This window comes from Cajanus cajan, chromosome 7, assembly GCF_000230855.2.
Source record: "Cajanus cajan strain Asha chromosome 7, NIPB_CcT2T_4, whole genome shotgun sequence".
NCBI classification, from domain to species: Eukaryota; Viridiplantae; Streptophyta; class Magnoliopsida; order Fabales; family Fabaceae; genus Cajanus; species Cajanus cajan.
The window spans coordinates 60,671,955-60,692,819 of NC_138523.1; the positions used below are offsets into that span (position 1 = coordinate 60,671,955).

At 32.9% G+C, this 20,865-nt stretch overlaps 1 protein-coding gene across 1 annotated transcript in view; it reads left to right on the plus strand.

Moving 5' to 3' along the window:
* The first annotated feature begins 2,839 nt into the window (after positions 1-2,839).
* GSL10 (glucan synthase-like 10) overlaps positions 2,840-20,865 on the plus strand; it is a 50,735-nt gene continuing 32,709 nt past the window's right edge. Inside the window, exons 1-12 of the mRNA XM_083060398.1 lie at positions 2,840-2,994; positions 3,200-3,318; positions 3,765-3,967; positions 5,539-5,636; positions 11,962-12,125; positions 13,760-13,856; positions 14,894-15,004; positions 15,144-15,269; positions 16,347-16,436; positions 17,474-17,571; positions 17,666-17,783; positions 20,225-20,356. Coding sequence (XP_082916524.1) covers positions 3,766-3,967; positions 5,539-5,636; positions 11,962-12,125; positions 13,760-13,856; positions 14,894-15,004; positions 15,144-15,269; positions 16,347-16,436; positions 17,474-17,571; positions 17,666-17,783; positions 20,225-20,356 — 1,236 coding nt within the window. The 5' untranslated portion in view covers positions 2,840-2,994; positions 3,200-3,318; position 3,765. The remainder of the gene's footprint in view (positions 2,995-3,199; positions 3,319-3,764; positions 3,968-5,538; positions 5,637-11,961; positions 12,126-13,759; positions 13,857-14,893; positions 15,005-15,143; positions 15,270-16,346; positions 16,437-17,473; positions 17,572-17,665; positions 17,784-20,224; positions 20,357-20,865) is intronic.

Sequence of the window (20,865 nt, forward strand, 5' to 3'; positions counted from 1 at the left end):
GGTACATACTCTAAATAGCCTCTCTCATTTCTTTTAGATGTTTATTTCACACAATACCTTTGTAATTAGTAAAATTAACTTTTTTCCCCAAATATTACAAGTTATTATTATCTTATCCATATTAATAATTTTAATTGCAATAATTTTATATTCCAATTAAAATTTTTATTTAATTTTATACAATGTAAGTTAAATATTTGAATATTTATTTATTATAAAATTTAATCACAAAATAATTTATTTATTCAACAAATAATCTATTATGTATTTAAATTATATAAAAACACCTATCCTATATAATATACGTACTAAAATACAAATTAAACCAAATCTTGAATTCAAGTCATCTTTATGAAAATGAAGACTTTATTAAAATTAGGCTAAAAACCTATTTTGGTCCCTTATAATCTTTTTTTTTTCAATTTAGTCCCTCATTAATTTTTAGTATCAATTTGGTCCCAAACTAATTAATTGGTTTCAATTTAGTCCCAGATTAATTAATTAGTTTCAATATGGGACTTTCCGTCCAAATTGCTTTAACGGTGTTAATTTTTTGCCACGTGGATGCCATGTAGATGCATACGTGGATGCCACGTGGATGAGAAATTTTTTGAAAACACCTAGACCCAGAACGGCCCGTTCTGAAACCGGAACTGGCCGTTCTGGGTGCACTTTTGGTGTGTTAATTTTGCATCCGGAACGGCCCGTTCCAGGTGCAAAATTAACACACCGAAAATGCAACAAGAACGACCCGTTCCGGTTTCAGAACGGGCCGTTCCAGTTTTATTTTATTTTATTTATATATAACATATTAATAATTTTATAAAATATATATTATTAATTATATTTTAATTATGTTATTATATCTAACAAAATAAATATATTAATATTTTTTTATATTTTATTTTATTATGTTTATCTTATTAATTTTTATCATTTTATTCTTTTAATCTTAAATAAGTTGCAAAAAATTATAAAGTAATATTTAAATATTTTTACCATAAAAAAATATTTTTTAAAATTATTATATTTTTTAATAAAATTAATCAAGAATATTAACTTAATTGCATTTTTTATCTCTCAAGTATTATAATTATGCAGTTTTGTGATCTCCAAGATTTTAATTGCATAATTTTAGTCCTTACAGAATTACAATTGCGCGATTTTGGTCCTTCAATTTTTAATTGAACAATTTTAGTCCCTCGAATATCATAATAGTATGATTTTTGTTTCTCCTATTAAAAATTAATAATTTTAATATATATATATATATATATAATTTTTTAAAATTAAATAATTATTTATCTATTCAAATTAACGTATATTATAATTTTTTATATTATATCAATAATATTATTAATATATTTATAGATAAACTAATAATGTGATAAATATAACTTGTTATATATTAATATACTTTTACAAAAATATAAGTATATTAATTAGAAATATATATCTGATCTTATATATTTATATTTTTGTAAAAGTATATTAATATATATTAAGTTATATTTATCAAATTATTAATTTATTTATAAATATAGTAAAAATATTATTGATATTAATTTATCAGTAATATTAAAATACTAATAATATATAAATTTTTTATTTAGTAATAATAAATATATATCATTTGATACATTAAAAAAAATAATATACGTTAATTTAAATAAACAAACAATTATATAGTTTTAAAACATTATATATATATATATTAAAATTTTAAAATTATTAAATTTTTAATGAGAAAGACTAAAATTGCACAATTATGATATTTGAGAGATTAAAATTGTTCAATTAAAAATTGTGAGACTAAAATTACACAACTATAATCTTTTAAGGACTGAAATTACTCAATTAAAACCTTAGAGATCAAAATTGCATAATTATAATATCAAAAACACAATTAAGTATAGAATATTTTATTCACAGTTTTGGAACGGGCCGTTCTGAATCTAGAACGGCCCGTTCTGAAAGCAGAACGTGCCGTTCTGGTTTCAGAACGGCCCGTTCTTCTTCACTGGTGGTGTTTTAATTTTGCAACCAGAACGGCCCGTTTCGGTTTCATAACGGGCTGTTCCGGTCCAGGAGTTTTCAAAAAAATTCTCATCCACGTGACCAAAAGGTAACACCGTTAAAGCAATTTGGACGGAAAGTCTCACATTGAAACTAATTAATTAATTTGGGACTAAATTGAAATCAATTAATTAGTTTGTGACCAAATTGAGACAAAAAATTAATGAGGGACTAAATTGAAACAAAAAAGATTATAAGGGACCAAAATAGATTTTTAGCCTTAAAATTATTAGTGAATTTATTAAAAAAAATAGTTACTAATAAAATCGATAAATATTTCTATGATATTATTTTTGGAAATATTTACCTGAAATTTTTTAGTAGAATTTCAGTCTTTATTTAAAATTTAAAAAGAGAAAATTAAAATAATAAAAAAAGCATGAAGTTTCGATGACCAAGATTTTTTATCGAAAAATTTAACGGTATTATTTAAAAATAATAATAAAAAGATACACATAATAATTTTTTGTAAAATTTAAAGCATGTATTAAATAATAAATTAATAAAAGATAACAGTTTTATTATTACTAATATGGAGTGAGAATCTACCGTAAGGATGATGCTCAAGCAATTAAGCAAAATATAAATCAGGCCTATTAGCGTGTGTGTAGTTGTCTTAAGTGGTAAGTTTCCTGATTTTTTTCTTTCGTGGTCCATTTCATTATGCCGTCTTGGGATTGCCATTTACTTATCCGCGTCTTGTTTTGACGGTGCGTTCCTTCCCAACCCAAACGCTATTGCGATTGCGCACTACCGGTAGATCCGGTTGCCCGTTACTTCTTCCTTTTCTCTAATCTTTTGTCGTTCCATCCCCTTTTGCTATTTCAAAATAACAAAGCATAGTACCCGCTTTTCACACTATTTACAGAGCGATTCTGCTACTTTTCAACTCCGAACCCTATCCCTAGGGTTTTTCAGGTTTTTCCATTTTCGTTTCCGTCGATTATTCTTGCTGTTCCCTTTGTTTTTGTTATTCTGAGGAAAATTCAGTTCGGAAACGAAAGAACTTCGATCTTGCGTGTTTTTTTTTTTTTTTTTGCGTGATCTTTTGTTTATTTGCGGAATGTGGTTATTGTCTTTCATTTGTAATTTTGGTTTTCTGAACATAGAAATTGTCTTGCAGTGGGTTGTTTGCTGGCGCTTCTAATTTAATGCTATAGGCTGAGGTTGAAGTGGATCCACTCGACTCAATAACTCTTCTCAACAACTTTTGATGCTGTTGTGAAGCTTTAAGGTCAATAGGTATAAGTACTGTGAAGCTTATGCGATTCTCGACCTAACGATTATTGGACTAGTTACTCTGTAGTCTGTACTATACTTTAAACGACATTTCTGTAGTTCTTAATTTTTTATGATTCCGTTGCCAAATGCGTTTCTGCACTCCATTCTTCTTCTTCTTCTTTTTTTTTTGAAATATACAAGTGAACTTTAAAGATTTAACAATAAGACACAAGATTGTTACCAAAAAAAGACACGGTATTAGCAGGGGGAAGGTGAAGTAACTTTGTTGTTTAATCTGTTGGATTAAGTGGACTTTCTTCTCTCTTGCAATCTCCTAGTGGGACACTATTTTGGCTAATTTGTCTTCCTAGTAGTAGTAAGGGGCCTCAGAAAAGTTGATTTCCTATGGGCTATGAGCAATTCAATATCCATGCCTTTTAACAATTATGTTTTTCCTGCTATAATAGAATGTCTCGAGCGGAGCAACTTTGGGAGCGGTTAGTCCGTGCTGCATTGAGGAGGGAAAGGATTGGTGATGATGCATATGGGCGACCTGTTGGAGGAATTGCTGGAAATGTACCATCTGCCCTAGCTAAAAATAGGGATATAGATGAAATTTTAAGGGTTGCTGATGAAATTCAAGATGATGATCCCAATATCTCAAGAATATGTATGTTTGTCAAATCTTGCTCCATTTTCCTTATGTATTTTTTATTAATTTGTTAATTTTCATTCCAACATTTTAGTGATGCATAAGATGGGTTTTTTGGCATTCAAGGTATTGTATGCATACTAGATGTTCATATCAGCCAAACAAGAGAAAGAGGATGAAAATTCAAAAATCACCTTATTTCCTAATTATCTAATATAAAAAAATTGAAATGAGTTTATAATATACCTTTTTCATCTGTAAAGCTAAGGTTTTCTTTGATACTTTGTTTGGATGTGGGAAGTATGGAGGAAAGAAGAAGGACTGTAGGAGAGAAGAGAAAATGAGTACATTGGAAGAGAAAGAAATGTTGAAGCCTCTATCCACTTGTTTGGTTTAATATAATTCTTTAGTAACATAAGTAGAATCAAGTGGGCTCCACACTAGATGAGAGAAATAAATAGAAGGGTATAATTGGATTGAGTGGATTATTTTGTCAAAATTTAAGTTTTCTATCCGTGAGTCTCATATTTCTTTCCTTCCTTCCTGTTTTCTCTCCCCATCAAAAGTGAGAAAAAATGGTACGTTCTGCTTATTTTCTTGTTTCCCAACTTCCCTCCTCCCATTTTCTTTTGAAACAGCATGACTGTAAGGATTTGGTTTGTGTTTTGCGACACCCTTAAAGATGCAATCTTTCCATTCTAATGAAAACAACAAAGGGCTGCATAAAATGTACTGTGCCCCAATATTTATCTTCATTGTAGTTATCAAATCTGCTAAATCATTATAGCAACCATCAGAAAATGCTGCGAAGTATGTGGAATCTTCTGCAAAAGAAAGGAACTACCTTACAATTAAAACATAAGTGGTCTACCAATTTTGAACTAGATCTATTCATAATGTATATGTTGGAAAAATGCCAGTGAGGACTAGATCTTCAACATGTCATTTGCATTTTGTTAGGCCCAACTGCATCAAACAAAAGGCTTTCCCTTATACAGAAATCTGAAGTTTTTCTGATGAACTAAACTTTTAACATATTCCTTTCTACTGAAATTTAATTTTTGAACAAACAATCCTCATCACTTGGTCTGTCTTTGATATCATGTCAAGGACCAAATCTTGTTAAACTTCAAGAGTGATTATACATCTTTAACAATTACTAGTAGTTGAATTATGCACGGTAGAGAGATGGTATATGTGACAAAAAGTCTCTAAACAAAACATTCAGTCCAATATTACCAAGACTTATTATGAGTACTATCATCCCATGTTGATCAAAATCTGTATGTCAAAAAACCTTGTTGCCTAAACACTCAGAAGTTTGCTTTATGTATTGTTGGTTTAAAAATTTAGTATATTGATGTGAACAACTCAAAGTTTCATTGTGTTGTGAGTCACTTAGGTACCATTGACAGCTGTTTTATACGAACTGTAGATTCATGTGTTGTGTTTCATTATCAGTATTTTTATTTTGTATGTTCTCTACCACTTTATCATATGGTCTCTGCTGTCTTCTTTGCCCCATCATAGTTTCCTTTCCTCTAGATACCTATTTTTTTTGTTCTAAAATAATTCTTATTCGTTTGCAGTATGTGAGCATGCATATTCACTATCTCAAAATTTGGACCCTAACAGTGAAGGCCGAGGTGTTTTACAATTCAAGACTGGTTTGATGTCTGTCATCAAGGTATAAATTTATAGTCTAGTTATGTAGAATTAAAAAAAGTTTAACTTTGGGGATACTTGTGCATACTGGTGTGTTTTTATTTGACTGTGATTCTGTGGTGCTTGATTGGTATGCTAGAATTTTGCTGCATGGTCTCTCTATGCCAGCTCCTTTTAATAGTTCATATCATTTGGTTTCCTTTTTTTATTGCATGATTGGTATTTCAATTTGCTGCGTGAACTTTGCCTTTTTTTTAATGCCCAGCTGGTCAGGGTGCCCCTCCCCCTTTATTTATAGAGTTTGGGTGTGTTGGGTCACATAGCTAGGTGACACAAGGCAGCCCCTATGCTCAGGTCCAATTGTGCCCAAGAACGTGGAGGAGTGTTGGTGGTAAGGCATTTTCGCATGAGGTGATATGATGTTTTGGAATGCCTCTGAGATTCTTTAAATGTGGTTGTGTGTTGGGCTTGGGCCCTTGGAGGAGTCCAAATCACTAATGTCACAAAAGTATTTCATGTGAGGATTCAAGAACCAAATGTAAAGTGATAGAAAGCAAGGAAAAGTGTTAGGGAACAAGAGAGAAAGACACTCAATGTGTACACTAGAAGGAAAAGGAGAGTTAGTTTGGCAATTAGTAACTGAAGTTAAATGAATTGTATCTAGCAACAAATATAAATATAAGGAAACTCTTACTATAGAAGAGGGCATGCCTGAACACGATTGTAATAACTGATTTCTTAATTGGAAGAGGAAAACATTCTCTTGGCAAAGCCTACTTTGAATTGTTCTCTGTCTCTTCTCTCTTCTTCATTCTCTGCTGGTTTGCCCTAGCTAATTCTTTTGGCCATCATTCACATATCAGAAAGTGATGGACAATTGAAGAGAGATGAGAGAAACAAATGCCCAATGAAACTGAAATTTGCTGATGTGAATGGTAATTTGATGAGATTTGTTACAACTATATGTAGTTATAGTTGCAAGTTGTAACTCAAATCGGCAACAGTCAGTTCTAAGCAATTCAATGAATTATTAGTGGACAATCTTGTGGTTAAAATGTCTGCATGATGATCTTTGCAGGGTTGAGTTCCACCTTTAGGCTTTAATTTATCACCTCTTCTCTGTTTGACAAAAAATAGATAAAGTTTCAAGTGTTTATTACTTTACTTATGAATGAATTATTGGATTATAGGTGAATGTGAATGTGAATGTATTGTGTTGAGGTTATGATAGTAGATGTTAAGAATGACACCAAGAACTTCTAAGTCCCTTAGCAGGGTCTAAATCCACAACAATATGTGTTAGTCATGTGCTTGCATTTGGCTATAGTACTAGATCTAGAATTTGATGATTGTTGTCTTGAACTGTTAGAATAGAATATGTGATTGTAATAGAACATCTATTTGTACTCTTTGTAAATTGCTTATCTTGTGTAGGCCCAGGTCCTTTGTCTATTATATTCTTTTCTGTTTTCCTTTTCTGTTGGAGTTCAGTTACGTCTGAACTGCTTTTTCTTTTTCTGTTGCCTATATATAATAGGCTTCATGTACAACTCTAACATAATACAGAAATATATTCAAGTTCATATAAGAATTCTAGCATATCCATATCCATGGCTTCCACACCGGAACTAATTTGTTCCCACCCTCCCTCTCCTACGATCACTACTTTCTCTCTCGCGACCTTTGAGAAGCTGACGGAGAACAACTTTCTTCTATGGAACCTATTATCAAAGGTCATCAGCTACATCGATTCCTTGTGAATCATCAGATTTCGCCACGATTCCTAACGGAAGATGACCATGACGTTGGAAATGTTAATTTGTTGTATCTTCATTGGGAGCAACAAGATTCTCTCCTCTCATGGATCCAATCTTCCATTATTGCACTGATTCTCTCACGCATCATTGGCTGCGTGCATTCTTGGTAACTTTGGGACAAATTACATAATTATTTCAATGCGTACACGCGTGTGTGATCATGGATGCTTCGTATCAATTCACGAAATTCGAAGAAAGATGATCGATTGATTTTGGAGTACATTCTGTGCATCAAAGCCATTGTTAATGCACTTTGTTCGATAGGAGATCTTGTTTTAGCTCAAGAACAATCGGATGTTATTGGTGAAGGCCTACCAAAGGAGTATGATTCACTGATTAATCTCTTAACTAGCATATTTTGAACCTTATTGACCTTGATGAAGGTTACAATTCTGGTCCTACACCTAACCATTTTCAATAGCATGGAAACAATTTAAATCCAAATCAGCAAGGTGCAAATACCTATGGTATCAACAATAGTGCTCAATTCAACAACAATTTCTCATCTATTCTTGAGGCTTTCACCTCCATCATCAACAATTGTCCTTTTGTTTGGTACCCTGACTCGGGAGCTTCACACCATGTGACTCCTAACCAACTTAACATTCAGTAGAATGTTCCATATGATGGTCTAGATCAGTTACTTGTTGGAAATGGACTGAGTCTTCCTATAGCTTCTTCAGGTTCAACTTGGTTCTCTTCCCACGTTAATCCCAGAGTTCAACTTGTTTTTCATATTCTGCTTCATGTTCCTAATATTACTAAAAATCTAGTTAGTGTATGTCAATTTGCACAAGATAATAATGTTAGGGTTTCATCCTAAAGTTTGTCTTGTAAAATGTCAGGGTTCCAATGAGGTTCTCTGAGGTGAACTTGGTCGAGATGGACTTTATAAATTCTCAAATCTTTAGATTCCTCTTGCACAAAGAAATCATTGTATTTTTCCAATTATAAATATTGTTACTTTTGTTAATACATGGCACTACAGGTTAGGCCATCTAAATAAAGACATTTTGCGTCTTACTTTACAACATTGTAATGTTTCCAGATTTAATAAAAATGATTTGGAATTCTGTTCTTCATGTTGTATGGGCAAAGCACATCGTCTACCTTCACATGCTTCCTTGACTGTGTATTCTGCTCCCCTTGACTTAATATACAGTGATCTTTGGGGCCCTGCTCCTTTTACACCCTTTGGAGGTTTTAGTTATTATATTACTTCTATAGATGCTTAATCTAAGTATACTTGGTTGTTTTTGAAAACTAAGTCTAAAGCACTCAATGCTTTTTCACATTTTAAAAGCATGGTTGAATTGCAATTTAACCGCAAAATTAAAGCTCTACAAATAGATTTTTTTTTTTTGGGGGGGGGGGGAGTGGGGAGTTTAGATCCTTTTCTAACTTGCTCCAACAATTTGGTATTACTCACAGGCTTATTTGTCCACATACTCATCACCAAAATGGTGTTGTAGAGAGTAAATGCAGGCACATAGTAGAGTTAGGTCACACTCTTCTTGCCCATGCTTCTTTACCTTTTAAATTCTGGGATCATGCTTTCTCTACTGCTACTTATCTTATCAACATTTTGCCCATTGCTTCTCTTTAAGTTTGATATCCCACATGTCTAACCTTATCATACCAAACCCGACTATGCCTTTCTTAAAGTTTTTGGTTGTGCCCGTTGCCCTCTTATGAGACCATACAATCCGTACAAATTGGATTTTCGATCATAAGAGTGCATTTTTCTTGGATATTCCTCTTTGCATAAAGGATACAAATGTTTAACATCTAGTGGGAAAGTTATAATCTCCAAGGATGTCATCTTTAATGAGATTCGTTCTCCTTATCGTGTCCTTTTTCCTTCTCCCTATACCTTCAACTCAATCGCACATTCCTATGTCTCCTGTCACTGTCCTTCCTCCCCCAAAATAGTCCTACTTCTTCTTCCAATATGTCAGATCCTATAAATGCCCACTCTAATTACTCTCCAAGTCACTCCATCACTCTTTCCAGTCATAATATTATGTCATCTACTCCTTTCCCTACTCCCTTAAACAGAAATAGTCATCCCATGATTACTAGATCCAAAACAAATGATCTTAAAACTATTCCTTCTGCCTTAATCTCTCAAGTTGAACCTAAGAACGCTAAAGAGGCTCTTAAGGATTTAAATTGGCTGACTGGCTATGCAAGAAGAATATAATGCATTAATTAAAAATGAAACCTGGTCTCTTGTACCTTTACCCCCCAACAGAGAAGCTATTGGCTGTAAGTGGGTTTTTTGGATTAAAGAAAATCCAAATAGAACTATTAACAGGTACAAAGCCAGACTAGTGGCTAAAGGTTTTCACCAACAACCTGGTTGTGATTACACAGAAACCTTCTTCCCTGTTATTAAGCCTGTCACTGTCAGAACTGTTCTTACTTTAGCACTAACTTCAAACTGGTCTGTTCAGCAGCTTGACATTAATAATGCTTTTCTAAATGGGCAACTTCATGAGGATATCTACATGCAGCAACCTCAAGGGTTTGAAGATACTGACAAATCTCTTGTGTGCAAATTGCACGAGGCTCTCTATGGCTTAAAACAGGCTCCTCGAGCTTGGTTTGAAAATGTCAAAACCACTCTTATACAGAAAGTATTCACAGCCAGTTAGTGTGATCCTTCTCTGTGTTATCTACAAGCATAATTCTATTGTTATCTATCTCCTTGTGTATGTAGATGACATTATTCTCTCTGGAAGTTCTCAGAAATTACTTCAGCATCTAACCTTGCAACTTAATGATGTGTTTGCTTTAAAACAACTTGGTGATCTTGAATATTTTTTAGGCATTGAAGTTCAGAGTCTGAAAAATGGTTCAATGCTTCTTACTCAAAAAAAAAATATATTCAAGATTTATTGGAAAAAGCTAAGATGGCTGAAGCAAAAGGCATTTCATCTCCTATGGTTGGTGGTCTCAAGCTCTCCAAACAAGGTTCAGATTATTTTGCGGATCCAACTCTATATAGATCAGTGGTTGGCTCTCTTCAATATGCTACACTCACTCATCCAGAAATTTCCTTCTCTGTTAATAAAGTTTGTCAGTTCATGTCAGCACCCTTGGAGAATCATTGGGTTGCTGTTAAACAAATTTTAAGGTGTTTCAAGGGTGCAGCCAACCGTGGTATTCTTCTGCAACCAGCAAAGTCTTTACATCATCTCCAACTTTCTGCCTTCTCTGATGCTGACTGGGCCTCGGATCCAGATAACAGAAGGTCTACATCTGGTTCATGCATTTTCCTAGGCCCAAATTTGATATCTTGGTGGTCAAAGAAGCAAACCATTGTAACTTGTTCCACCACAGAAGCAGAGTACAGAAGTCTAGCAGCTACTGCTGCTGAAACCCTATGGATACAATCCCTTCTACAAAAGTTACATGCTCATACAAAACCCCCTGTAATCTACTGTGATAATCTAAGCACAGTTGCTCTATCTCACAATCCTATTCTACATGCAAGAACCAAGCACATGGAGTTAGATATCTTCTTTCTTAGGGAAAAGGTCATCAATAACAGTCTTAAAGTTCTACACATACCCTCTGATGACCAATGTGCAGATATTCTAACTAAAGCTCTATCTCCTACAATGTTTAAATACCTTTGAAACAAGCTGAAGCTGTTCGTCAATCCTGTTCAGTCACCTTCAGCTTGAGGGGGGAATGTTAGAATAGAATATCTGATTGTAATGGAACATCTGTTTGTACTCTTTGTAGATTGCTTATCTTGTGTAGGCCCAGGCCCATTGTCTATTATATTCTTTTCTGTTTTCCTTTTCTGTTAGAGTTCAGTTATGTCTGAACTGTTTTTTCTTTTTCTGTTGCCTATATATAATAGGCTTCATGTACAACTCTAATATAATACAGAAATATATTCAAGTTCATATCTGAATTCTCTCTCTTTATTTCTAGAATTCTAATATGAACCACTAAGAGATGAGATGAGGCTCTAAGATTATACAAGATATTGTAGATCTCCTGTATTCTGGATTAATGGTGGATTTGTACTTGAATTGTATTCTGGATTGAAGTTGAATTTGTACTTGAATTGTATTCTTGATTGAAGTTGGATTTGTACTTGAATTGAACAGAATTTTTTAGGCTTTTCTATCATGTTAGGATTCAGGAACCAAATGGAAAATAAAGGAAACTGACCAAAAATTAAAGAGGAAAGTTGAGGAAAAGAGATTTTATGAACCACACTGAAACTGAAATATGTATTCTGTGATAGATAATCTCAACAGAGATCGGTTACAACTTTATATGTGTTATAACTCTGTCAACTGTGAGTTCTAGCAGAATGTAACAATATTTGACGTGCTCTCTTTAGAGAAACTAGCATTTTTTTTAATCTACATTTGTTTTTATTTTCTTCCGTTATTTTTTTTAAGTTTTCACTGTCCTTTTTAAGTTTCTTCACTTTAGTAAACTTCTTCCATCATTTTATTGGACGGTATAATTTATTATAATATGTTATTTGTTTATTTTTTTCAGCAAAAACTGGCTAAAAGAGAAGTGGGAAACATAGATAGAAGTCAAGATGTAGCTCGGTTACAAGAGTTCTACAAGAGTTATAGAGAGAAGAATAATGTGGATAAATTACGTGAGGAAGAAATGAAGTTGAGGGAATCTGGTGCTTTCAGCCGGGATCTTGGCGAGTATGTATTTTGACTTAGAAAATGGCTTAACACTCATTTGGATTATCCTGTGCTTCCTCTTCCTCCTTGTTAGGGCACTACCTGCCTCAAAATGAGTTATAGATTGTGGCTGTGTTCGTTTTTTCTTTTTGGTGCTATTGCATTTTCTGTGTTGATTGTTTGTGTTGGATTTGACCCGCCTAATGGGATAAAACTTGATTGATATTATTTGCAATAGAATTTATGAAGTTTGATAATTTTGGTTTTGTGTTGTTTTGGTGGTGCACACCTGCAACAGATCTTACAGTGCAGTATCTTTTATGTAATTTGCACCATGTTTGGACTGCTTGATATCCTTGGCTTCAAAACATGTCATTCTTGTAAAGAACTCTTATAATGATGTCATTAGCATAGATGCATACAATTCAATTTGAGCAGCTGATGATATGAATTGTTGAGGGAATTCTTTTGGTGCTTGCATCACATCATGAATCACAGTGATCACTTGCTGGAGATGAATCGTGCCATTCTTGCTGATTGTGCATCAAACTGGGGCACTCATCCATGACCAGTTCTGAAAATCCCTAAAATTTGTTTTTCCCCTAAAAAATTAGTTAAAAAGTGAGGGAATTAGCTGGTTGTTCCCCTCTAATCAAATCTGGGTAGCCCATTGTTTCCTTTTTGAGTTTTCAAAATCTTTCTTGTCTACTTTCTACTCTTTGACCCTCGTCATCTCAACATTCATACCCTTCTTTAATTTGTTGCATTGGGTATAGTAGCAACTTCTTTTTGTGAAAGCAAAAAAGACTTTTCCAACTGGTGTGTAGAATGAGAATCATGTATTTCAGAAAATGGTCTTCTATATATATATATATATATATTTTTTTTTTTTTTATAAATATTAATGTGGTTAGGTGCATGTCATTATATTTTTTCTTTACAGGTAAAACTCTTTAATTGATTCCTCCTAAATCTACAGAATTTCAAAATTATTTCTGACATTTTGGGTCCATCAAACATTCACAATTTCAGTGTCTTTTTGCTGATGTAAATATTGGCCACTTTTGATATATCAATTAGCCAATTTTTTATCAATATATATATATATATATATATATATATATATATATTGTACATTGTATGTGTTCCATAATTTTAATTTGGCTTATAAATATTTTGAAAATGCTCTTAGATTAATGATTTTTAGTTATTGATCATGTCTTTGTGTTGCATATGCTATATTTTGTTATTTGTCACGAATCTTACTATTCACATTACAGATAATAGACCTTCCAATTCACAATTTGAATGTAAATTCAACTGCCATGATATAATCAGGAATTCAAAATGTTATGGTAGTCACTAGTCAACAATTTATGTATTTTTTTGCTGTCTTCAGCTGCACTTCCTTATTTTGAAGCTGGAACAATCAAAACTTTTGTTCAGTTATCCACAATAGTTATCGGCTATTCCACCTTTATTATATTCTTTTTCTTTTTGTGAAAATTTCACTATTCACTATTTACCCAAAATAATAGCTCATTACAAATTTTAATGATCTGCTATCTGTCTTGGATTTTAATTTATACCTGCTACATGATTTATGTTGATTATGCTTATTCCTGCCCTCATCAAGTGTTTTCTTCTGAATGCAGGTTGGAGCGCAAGACTGTGAAGAGGAAAAGGGTTTTTGCTACCTTAAAGGTTTTGGGGACAGTACTTGAGCAGCTGAGTGAAGAAATTCCTGATGAGGTTGGTTCTTGACTTCTTGGCGCTCCTTGCAATATAAAATATTAACAGTTCCTTGCATTGTTATTGTTGTGAAATATTTGTTATTAGGGAGCTTTGTTGTCTATTCTGCAAATGGGTTGCTTTGCAATTTTGAGAGGGTTTTCCTTTTTCAACACTTTTGTTCCTTTGCAGTATTTCACTTTTTTTAAGTAAGTGTAAATAATAGTAAAATGTTTGGGACAGATCCTTTCGGGGAACTTCCGATAACTTTCTAAAAGAGGCGGTGACTCTTTTATGGACTTGTTATTTACATTAGTTTCTACTAGAATTGATGATCTTTCCTCCTCCCTCTAAATTGTGTTGTTTTTCTTTTAATTTCTTTTCTTTTCTTTCTTTCTTTCTTGCTGTTACTTGTTACTGTTTTCTTGATTGTGTATGATCTCTTGAATGCCAGATATATTGCTGTACCACAGAAGATAACAAGTTTTTACTGTTATCAAACTGGGATTCTGTTGGGGGTGGTGGTTTTTGCGGTTTTACCGGTGGGATTGGGCATATATGATGAAACCATTAATTATCCATTATATTTTCCAGTTGAAATTATTCTTGCACCAATGAATATTTTTAATTACATTAGGATAACATAAGCATGTAAAACATTGCAATAGTGATGAGTCTTCTATTATTCCACGGTTAAAGAATTTTGGAAGGAAACCAAGTTGCTTTATGTAGGAAGCCAATGTTTGCTGTGCTGGTATATTTTTTTTCATATATCTTATTTTGATATTTGTTTCGTGCAGAGTGCTAGAATTTGTTGCAATTAGTATTGCTGATATAGTTCCATTTGGATTTTTTTCCTCTTGCTTTTTTTCTGGATGTAACTAGCTTCATAAGGAATGAAGTAGAATGGTTTTTAAGTTAAAATGATTGTGCATTTGAGTTGGAGCTTGGAAGCAATAAGCATGCTTTGTTTATTACTTTGTCATTTTTTGTGCAATCAGAAAGGAATAATTTCTGAACTTTTCAGCATCTATTTGTCTGTTGTTTTTTTTTTTCAGTTGAAGCAGGTCATGGACTCAGATTCTGCATATACAGAGGATTTGATTGCATACAACATCATCCCCTTAGATGCTTCTTCTTCAACAAATGCTATTGTTTCTTTCCCCGAGGTTTGAGTTACTTTTTTAAGATCATAGATTTTTGCATATTCATGTATGTTGGAGAAAATGTCTTTGTGCATCAATTTCTTTTTTATATTTTTTCATCTCTAATAATGTCTACTTGTTAAATAAAAAAAATGGTTGTTAGGTTCAAGCAGCTGTTTCAGCTTTGAAGTATTTCAGTGGCTTGCCAGAGTTGCCTAGGGGCTATTTCATTCCTCCTACAAGGAATGCTAACATGTTCGATTTTTTGCAGTGTACTTTTGGATTTCAGGTCTGTATACAGGGGTTTCCATGTGTTGCCAAGTCAAATTTGGTGTGATTCTTTCAATTGTACAGAATTTGTTTTCGGGTTCTTGAACCAAATTTTCTGTATCTCTGTTATGCAGTGAAACTAAATTGTGATATTTATTAGAATATGTTAGTGATGGTGGGCTAATCTTAGTATAGGCTGAGCATCTGTATATATGACACTTTTACAGGACTTTTATAGCCTCGTACATTTAGGGAGGCTTAACATCAAGTTATTGCATCCCATATTTCATTTTCTTTTATCTATTCTGTTTCAATTACAAATGATTAATTTACAAGTTTGTTTTGTTGTCGTAAATTTTTAATTCATTTTTGGAAATTGCATTTTCCTCCCTTTTCTTTTTTTATTTTAAGTTGAATGTCTGTCCTATATTATTTTAATTCCTTTCTGTGATTACTGACTCTTGGGGAGGGGGGTGGGGTGTTAAGAGAACTCACCTGATTGACTTAACTGAGATATGGCTGAATGAGGCAAGTGCAACAGCTATTGTTCTCAGTATCACTCAAGTCTCTACTTAATTGAAAGTCCCTGTTTCAGTATTCACCTTGAATACAATACTGTTTTTAAATAGTCAAATTTATGCAAAGTAGAGAGGAGATAATACACACAATAAAATGTAGAAAGGAACATTTCCCACGCAAACACCCTCCAAAAGATGATGCATGTATAACAACCAAAAGAAACTGTTGTTAAATAAAAAATCTCTTTGAAATAAACTTGTTGATAAGAATGGGTTGTAGAGATTGCTGGATTGGCATCCCACCCATTTTGATACCATATATACTCTAAATTTAAACTAATTGGTGCCACTTTGAATTGTGAATTAATGAATTTATTCATGCTGTGAAAACTCATAATTTGACTGTAATTTTTCGTAATTTGCCTTTCTGATTTTTATTCTTTCTCTTAACTGTATTAGGTAAATAATTTTATTTTATTATATTTTTGATCATTTTGTGGTTGAAGTTGTTTTATGCATTGGTATTCTTGCCAAGTCAATTTTTTTTGTTGCTTATAATAATAACTTGTGGCTTCCAGAAAGATAATGTAGCTAATCAACATGAACACATAATTCACCTGCTTGCAAATGAGCAATCCCGACTTGGAATTCCAGATCTAGCAGAACCTGTAAGTCTTTCTTTTGTTTTTGTTTTTTTTTATTTTATTATTTTGAGGATTGTTTGTTCTGGGCTATTGGCTGTGAAGTTTTGTAGCCTATAGTAACATAATTATTTTCTTGTTGAATGCTTTGTTTGCATATTTTATACGATTGATTGAGTGAAATGAAGTTGATATTTTGTATTCTGAGTTCTGAAAATGTGGGCTACAAGCTTTGGGAAGTTTTTTTGTGCTGTTGGCTCAAGCAAGTATTTGATCATTTATTGATTGTGAGGAGAATGATGCTAAAAAAGTCATTTTGATATTTTGATGTTGCTGAGCTTACCGGTGTGTGTATTATAGGGTGTCATTGTTTTGTGCATGTGTGCATGAGGATGTCTGGAATGAGGAGAACGATGCTAAAAAAATCATTTTGATATTTCGATGGGGTGTTATCATTTTGTGCATGTATGCGTGAGCACGGACATGGCTTAGTTAAGTTTTCCAATTCTCTGTCACTTTTAAAAGGTTCTGTCAGATAACAAATGTCAGGATGAAGTGTCCCATTGACCCATCCAAAGCTATGTACAGCATACACTATTACCTGGTGACTGTGCTCTCTGATGGAAATTATGCCATCCTCTACTTCCATTGTGAAAGCCTCTAAAGTGAATAAAGAGCTTTATAATTAGAAGATATTTCTAAACTCATTCTATTCTTAAGAAGGTTGTCTGTTATGGAAATGTTTGAATAAATGGGCACGTGTTTTTAAGTAATTCAATCTACACTGAATTCTTTGTATATCTATGGATGAGTTCTGCTTACTAATTGAAAGACTTGATCATTAGACTTCCAAATGGTTACACTAAGGGGAAATTTCTGATTAAATAAATTGATAAGGAAAATTGTAACATTACTCACAAGATATGCACCATACGGATTAACAATCCTGCTTGATCATCTTTCCTATTATTTTTCTTTTACATATTTGTCACCCTGATTTTGACATCATTTTTGTTTGTCTCTTTTTTCTTACTCATGTTATGTATATGTTGATTTGTTTCCAGAAATTGGATGAAACTGCTGTGCAGGCAATATTCCTCAAGTCCCTTGAGAATTACATAAAATGGTGCAACTATTTATGCATTCAGCCTGTTTGGAGCAGGTATTAATACTATCCTTGTTTTGTTTGAGAACTAATTGAGATTTACTGGTCTATGATTTCTAAGATTGAATGATGGTTAATGGTTCTTGTGCAGTATGCAGGCTGTTACTAAGGAGAAGAAATTACTATTTGTTTCTTTGTACTTCCTGATATGGGGTGAAGCCTCAAATATCAGGTTTCTACCAGAATGCTTGTGCTACATATTTCATCACGTAAGTTAACTAAACAAGACCGAGTCAGTTATTTTATTTATTTATTTGGATTTACTGAAATTGGTTGCTGTAACTTGTAACTTTGCCATCTAATAGGATTTATTTTTCTTTTTTATTAACCTAAAATCTTCATTTAAAGTTTCAGTGGAAAGAAGATTTCAAGAGTCCCTTGGTAGTTATGTTTTTTATAAAACACCAGTACCAGTTGATAAAATAATAAAATACATTATTAAGATTGAAATTACGTACAATACAGCAATTCACTTGCTGTCCCGGACACATAAGTTTCCTCCAGATTATTCTGTTTGCAAACTTCAAATAACTTCACTTTCCTATTTACTCTACCTTGTATCAGATATATACTTCTAATACATAGCTACAAGCAGTTACTTGCTATCAGATACGTACACCTAAATCCTAACACATAACTGCCAGCAGTTATTCCCAAGGCTGAACGCAAGAAATGTGTTCTTCCTCGTTATCTTTATCCACTTCAATAGCAATTGCTTCTGCATCTTCATTTAGGGCTTCATTATCTCCCAAAAGTACCAACCTTAATGTAAGGGACGGAAGTTTTCTCTGCACCTAGCTCTCAACTCCTTATTTCTCTGCACCTAACACAACCCCCATATTTCTTCTCTCCATCACTTCTTGATATGTTAAATGTTGCAGGCCTCTATTTTTTGTTGCAGAAGACCTTCACTTGTTTTTCTTCCTGTAGACACTGTAGAAAAGAACCCATTATGGTTTGCTAAAGAGTTAACCAACCTGCCCATTGGGATAAATTTTGAGTTGCATAATACTAAATGACTTTCTGCTTGTGATCCATTCTGAGGTCATCTTCATTAAAGACAGGTAGTTCTACCTTTTCAATAGCCATTCAATATTCATCCACAGAATGATGGAAGTCTGAATTAGATCCTTTTGCAGCAGCAGCCCTTTCTTCGCAATGATTCAAACTTCCATCTGCCTCATCTACACACTTACCCATAATTTTCCTTATTTCTGCAAGAAAAAAAAATGTTTCAGAATTTTCCTCCAATATAGCCATTTTTTCACCCAAATTTTCTACTATTCAGATTTCGTCTACTTTTTGCTCCAATGCATCCATGTGATCAGACACTCTTTCCGTTGCAGAATTATTTGTGCCAGTCTCGAGCAGTATTCCTCTGGATCCAGCATGTTGAACCAAAATGATAGAACACCAACTGATAAAGTAATAAAATGTAATATCAAGTTCCGAAATTGCACACAATACAACAATACACAAAAGTCTTCTACAAAGAATTTTCTCTGTCCACAAACTGCAAATAATTTCATCTTCCTAATTTAACAATCTACTATCAGATATATACTCCTAATATATAACTACGACTATTATTTTCTATGCATAGCTGTCTTCACACTGTTCTATTGCAGATTTGCTCTACTATTCTAAATTTCCAGCAGTTTCAATAAATTGCTCTGCTGTAAATTGGGGGCTACGGGTGTTGGAACATTTTAATAACTTAAGTGCTATTAGATTCTGTTGAAATTATAGGGTTTAAGTTAAATACGATAGAATAATAGAACAGAGATTCCAAATAATACCATGTCACAGTTTGTTATTTCAGGTTTTTTAAGAAAACAGGATTTTCTTAGAAGATTTGTTTAACAAATTTTATAATAATTATGCATGTGTAAGACTGTGTTCCTGAAATAAGTAAAATCCTAAAAGGGAAAAAGATTGTTTTATTGCTTTCACAGATACTAAAAAAAGTAGCTTCTGAAAGTACACCAAAAAAAGCTGCATCACATATTCATTTTTTTTTATTTTAAAAACCGACAGGGAAAAATTTGATAGTGTACCATGATGTGATACAAAATACTAACTCAATAGTCCTATCCAATGTTTTAAAAAATGGTTTTCAACCCCAATTTCAATCACAATGTCAAGGTTTTTGGAGTGTCTGCAACTGCATTGCAAATTCAATTGTGGCCCATTTGTCCACAATTTCTGCAATATCAAGGATTGCAACAAAACTGCAGTCATGGCTGCAATTTAAAACCTTGGCCCTTTGTACATTTGTAATCTCAAAAATCCTAATTAAGGAAGTTGATAACATGATACATAAATTTTTGATGAATTTTGAGGTTTTCTAACAGATAAAATTTCAATAGATGAGTTTTCTAGCTGGATAATATTCTTAATACAAGGTAACACAATTTTCTCTGAAGGAACACAAGTCATCCTAATCTTGTGTTCTCTAAATTATTTTGTATATATTTTAACAGATGCATATGTATTCAGTGAATATATTGCTCACTATTGTTTTTTCTAGTTATTTGGTATACTGCAATACTTTTTTGTTCTTTTTCATGCCTGAATTTTTAATTTGTCTTTCATTTGCATCTTCCCCTTCAAAATTCTTTATGATTTGTGTTATGAATATGATATGCAGATGGCTAGAGAGATGGATGAGATCTTAAGGCAGCAGATTGCACAGCCAGCTAATAGTTGCACTTATGATTCTAAGGATGGTGTCTCATTTCTTGATAATGTTATCTTTCCTCTCTATGATATTGTTTCTGCAGTAAGTTCCACATGTGTTTTATGAATATTTTATTAAACTTTATTTCATAGAAAGGTGAAATAAGCTCATATATCAAAAGTAGATGATGATCACAATCTTAGGTTGTGGGTTGTGGGTTGTGTTCATGAGACAAACATATTCTGTCTTATTGGATGGTGTCTCATGAGAAAATCTTACTTTTTTAAAGAAAAATAACAACTCCAAGAAATGAATATACAAATTTGAAATAAATGCCGAGTCTTGGAGTGTGATTGGATTGTGTGTTCCCTGTTTTCCTGTTGATATGAGAAAACGGGCTTGAAATCGTATTTGATTGGGTAATGAGTTTCTGGAGAACATTACACAGGAAACAAAAGTTAAAAATGCCAGCAATTTTTTATCTATACTTATTATAAAGGGGATATATTTTGGTAACCACCCCTTTAGTTTCCACTTTTTAGTGGACCATTATACCCCTTAAAATGTAAAAGAAAAAAAAAAGAAAACTTCTTTTGTTCTTTCTAAATAAC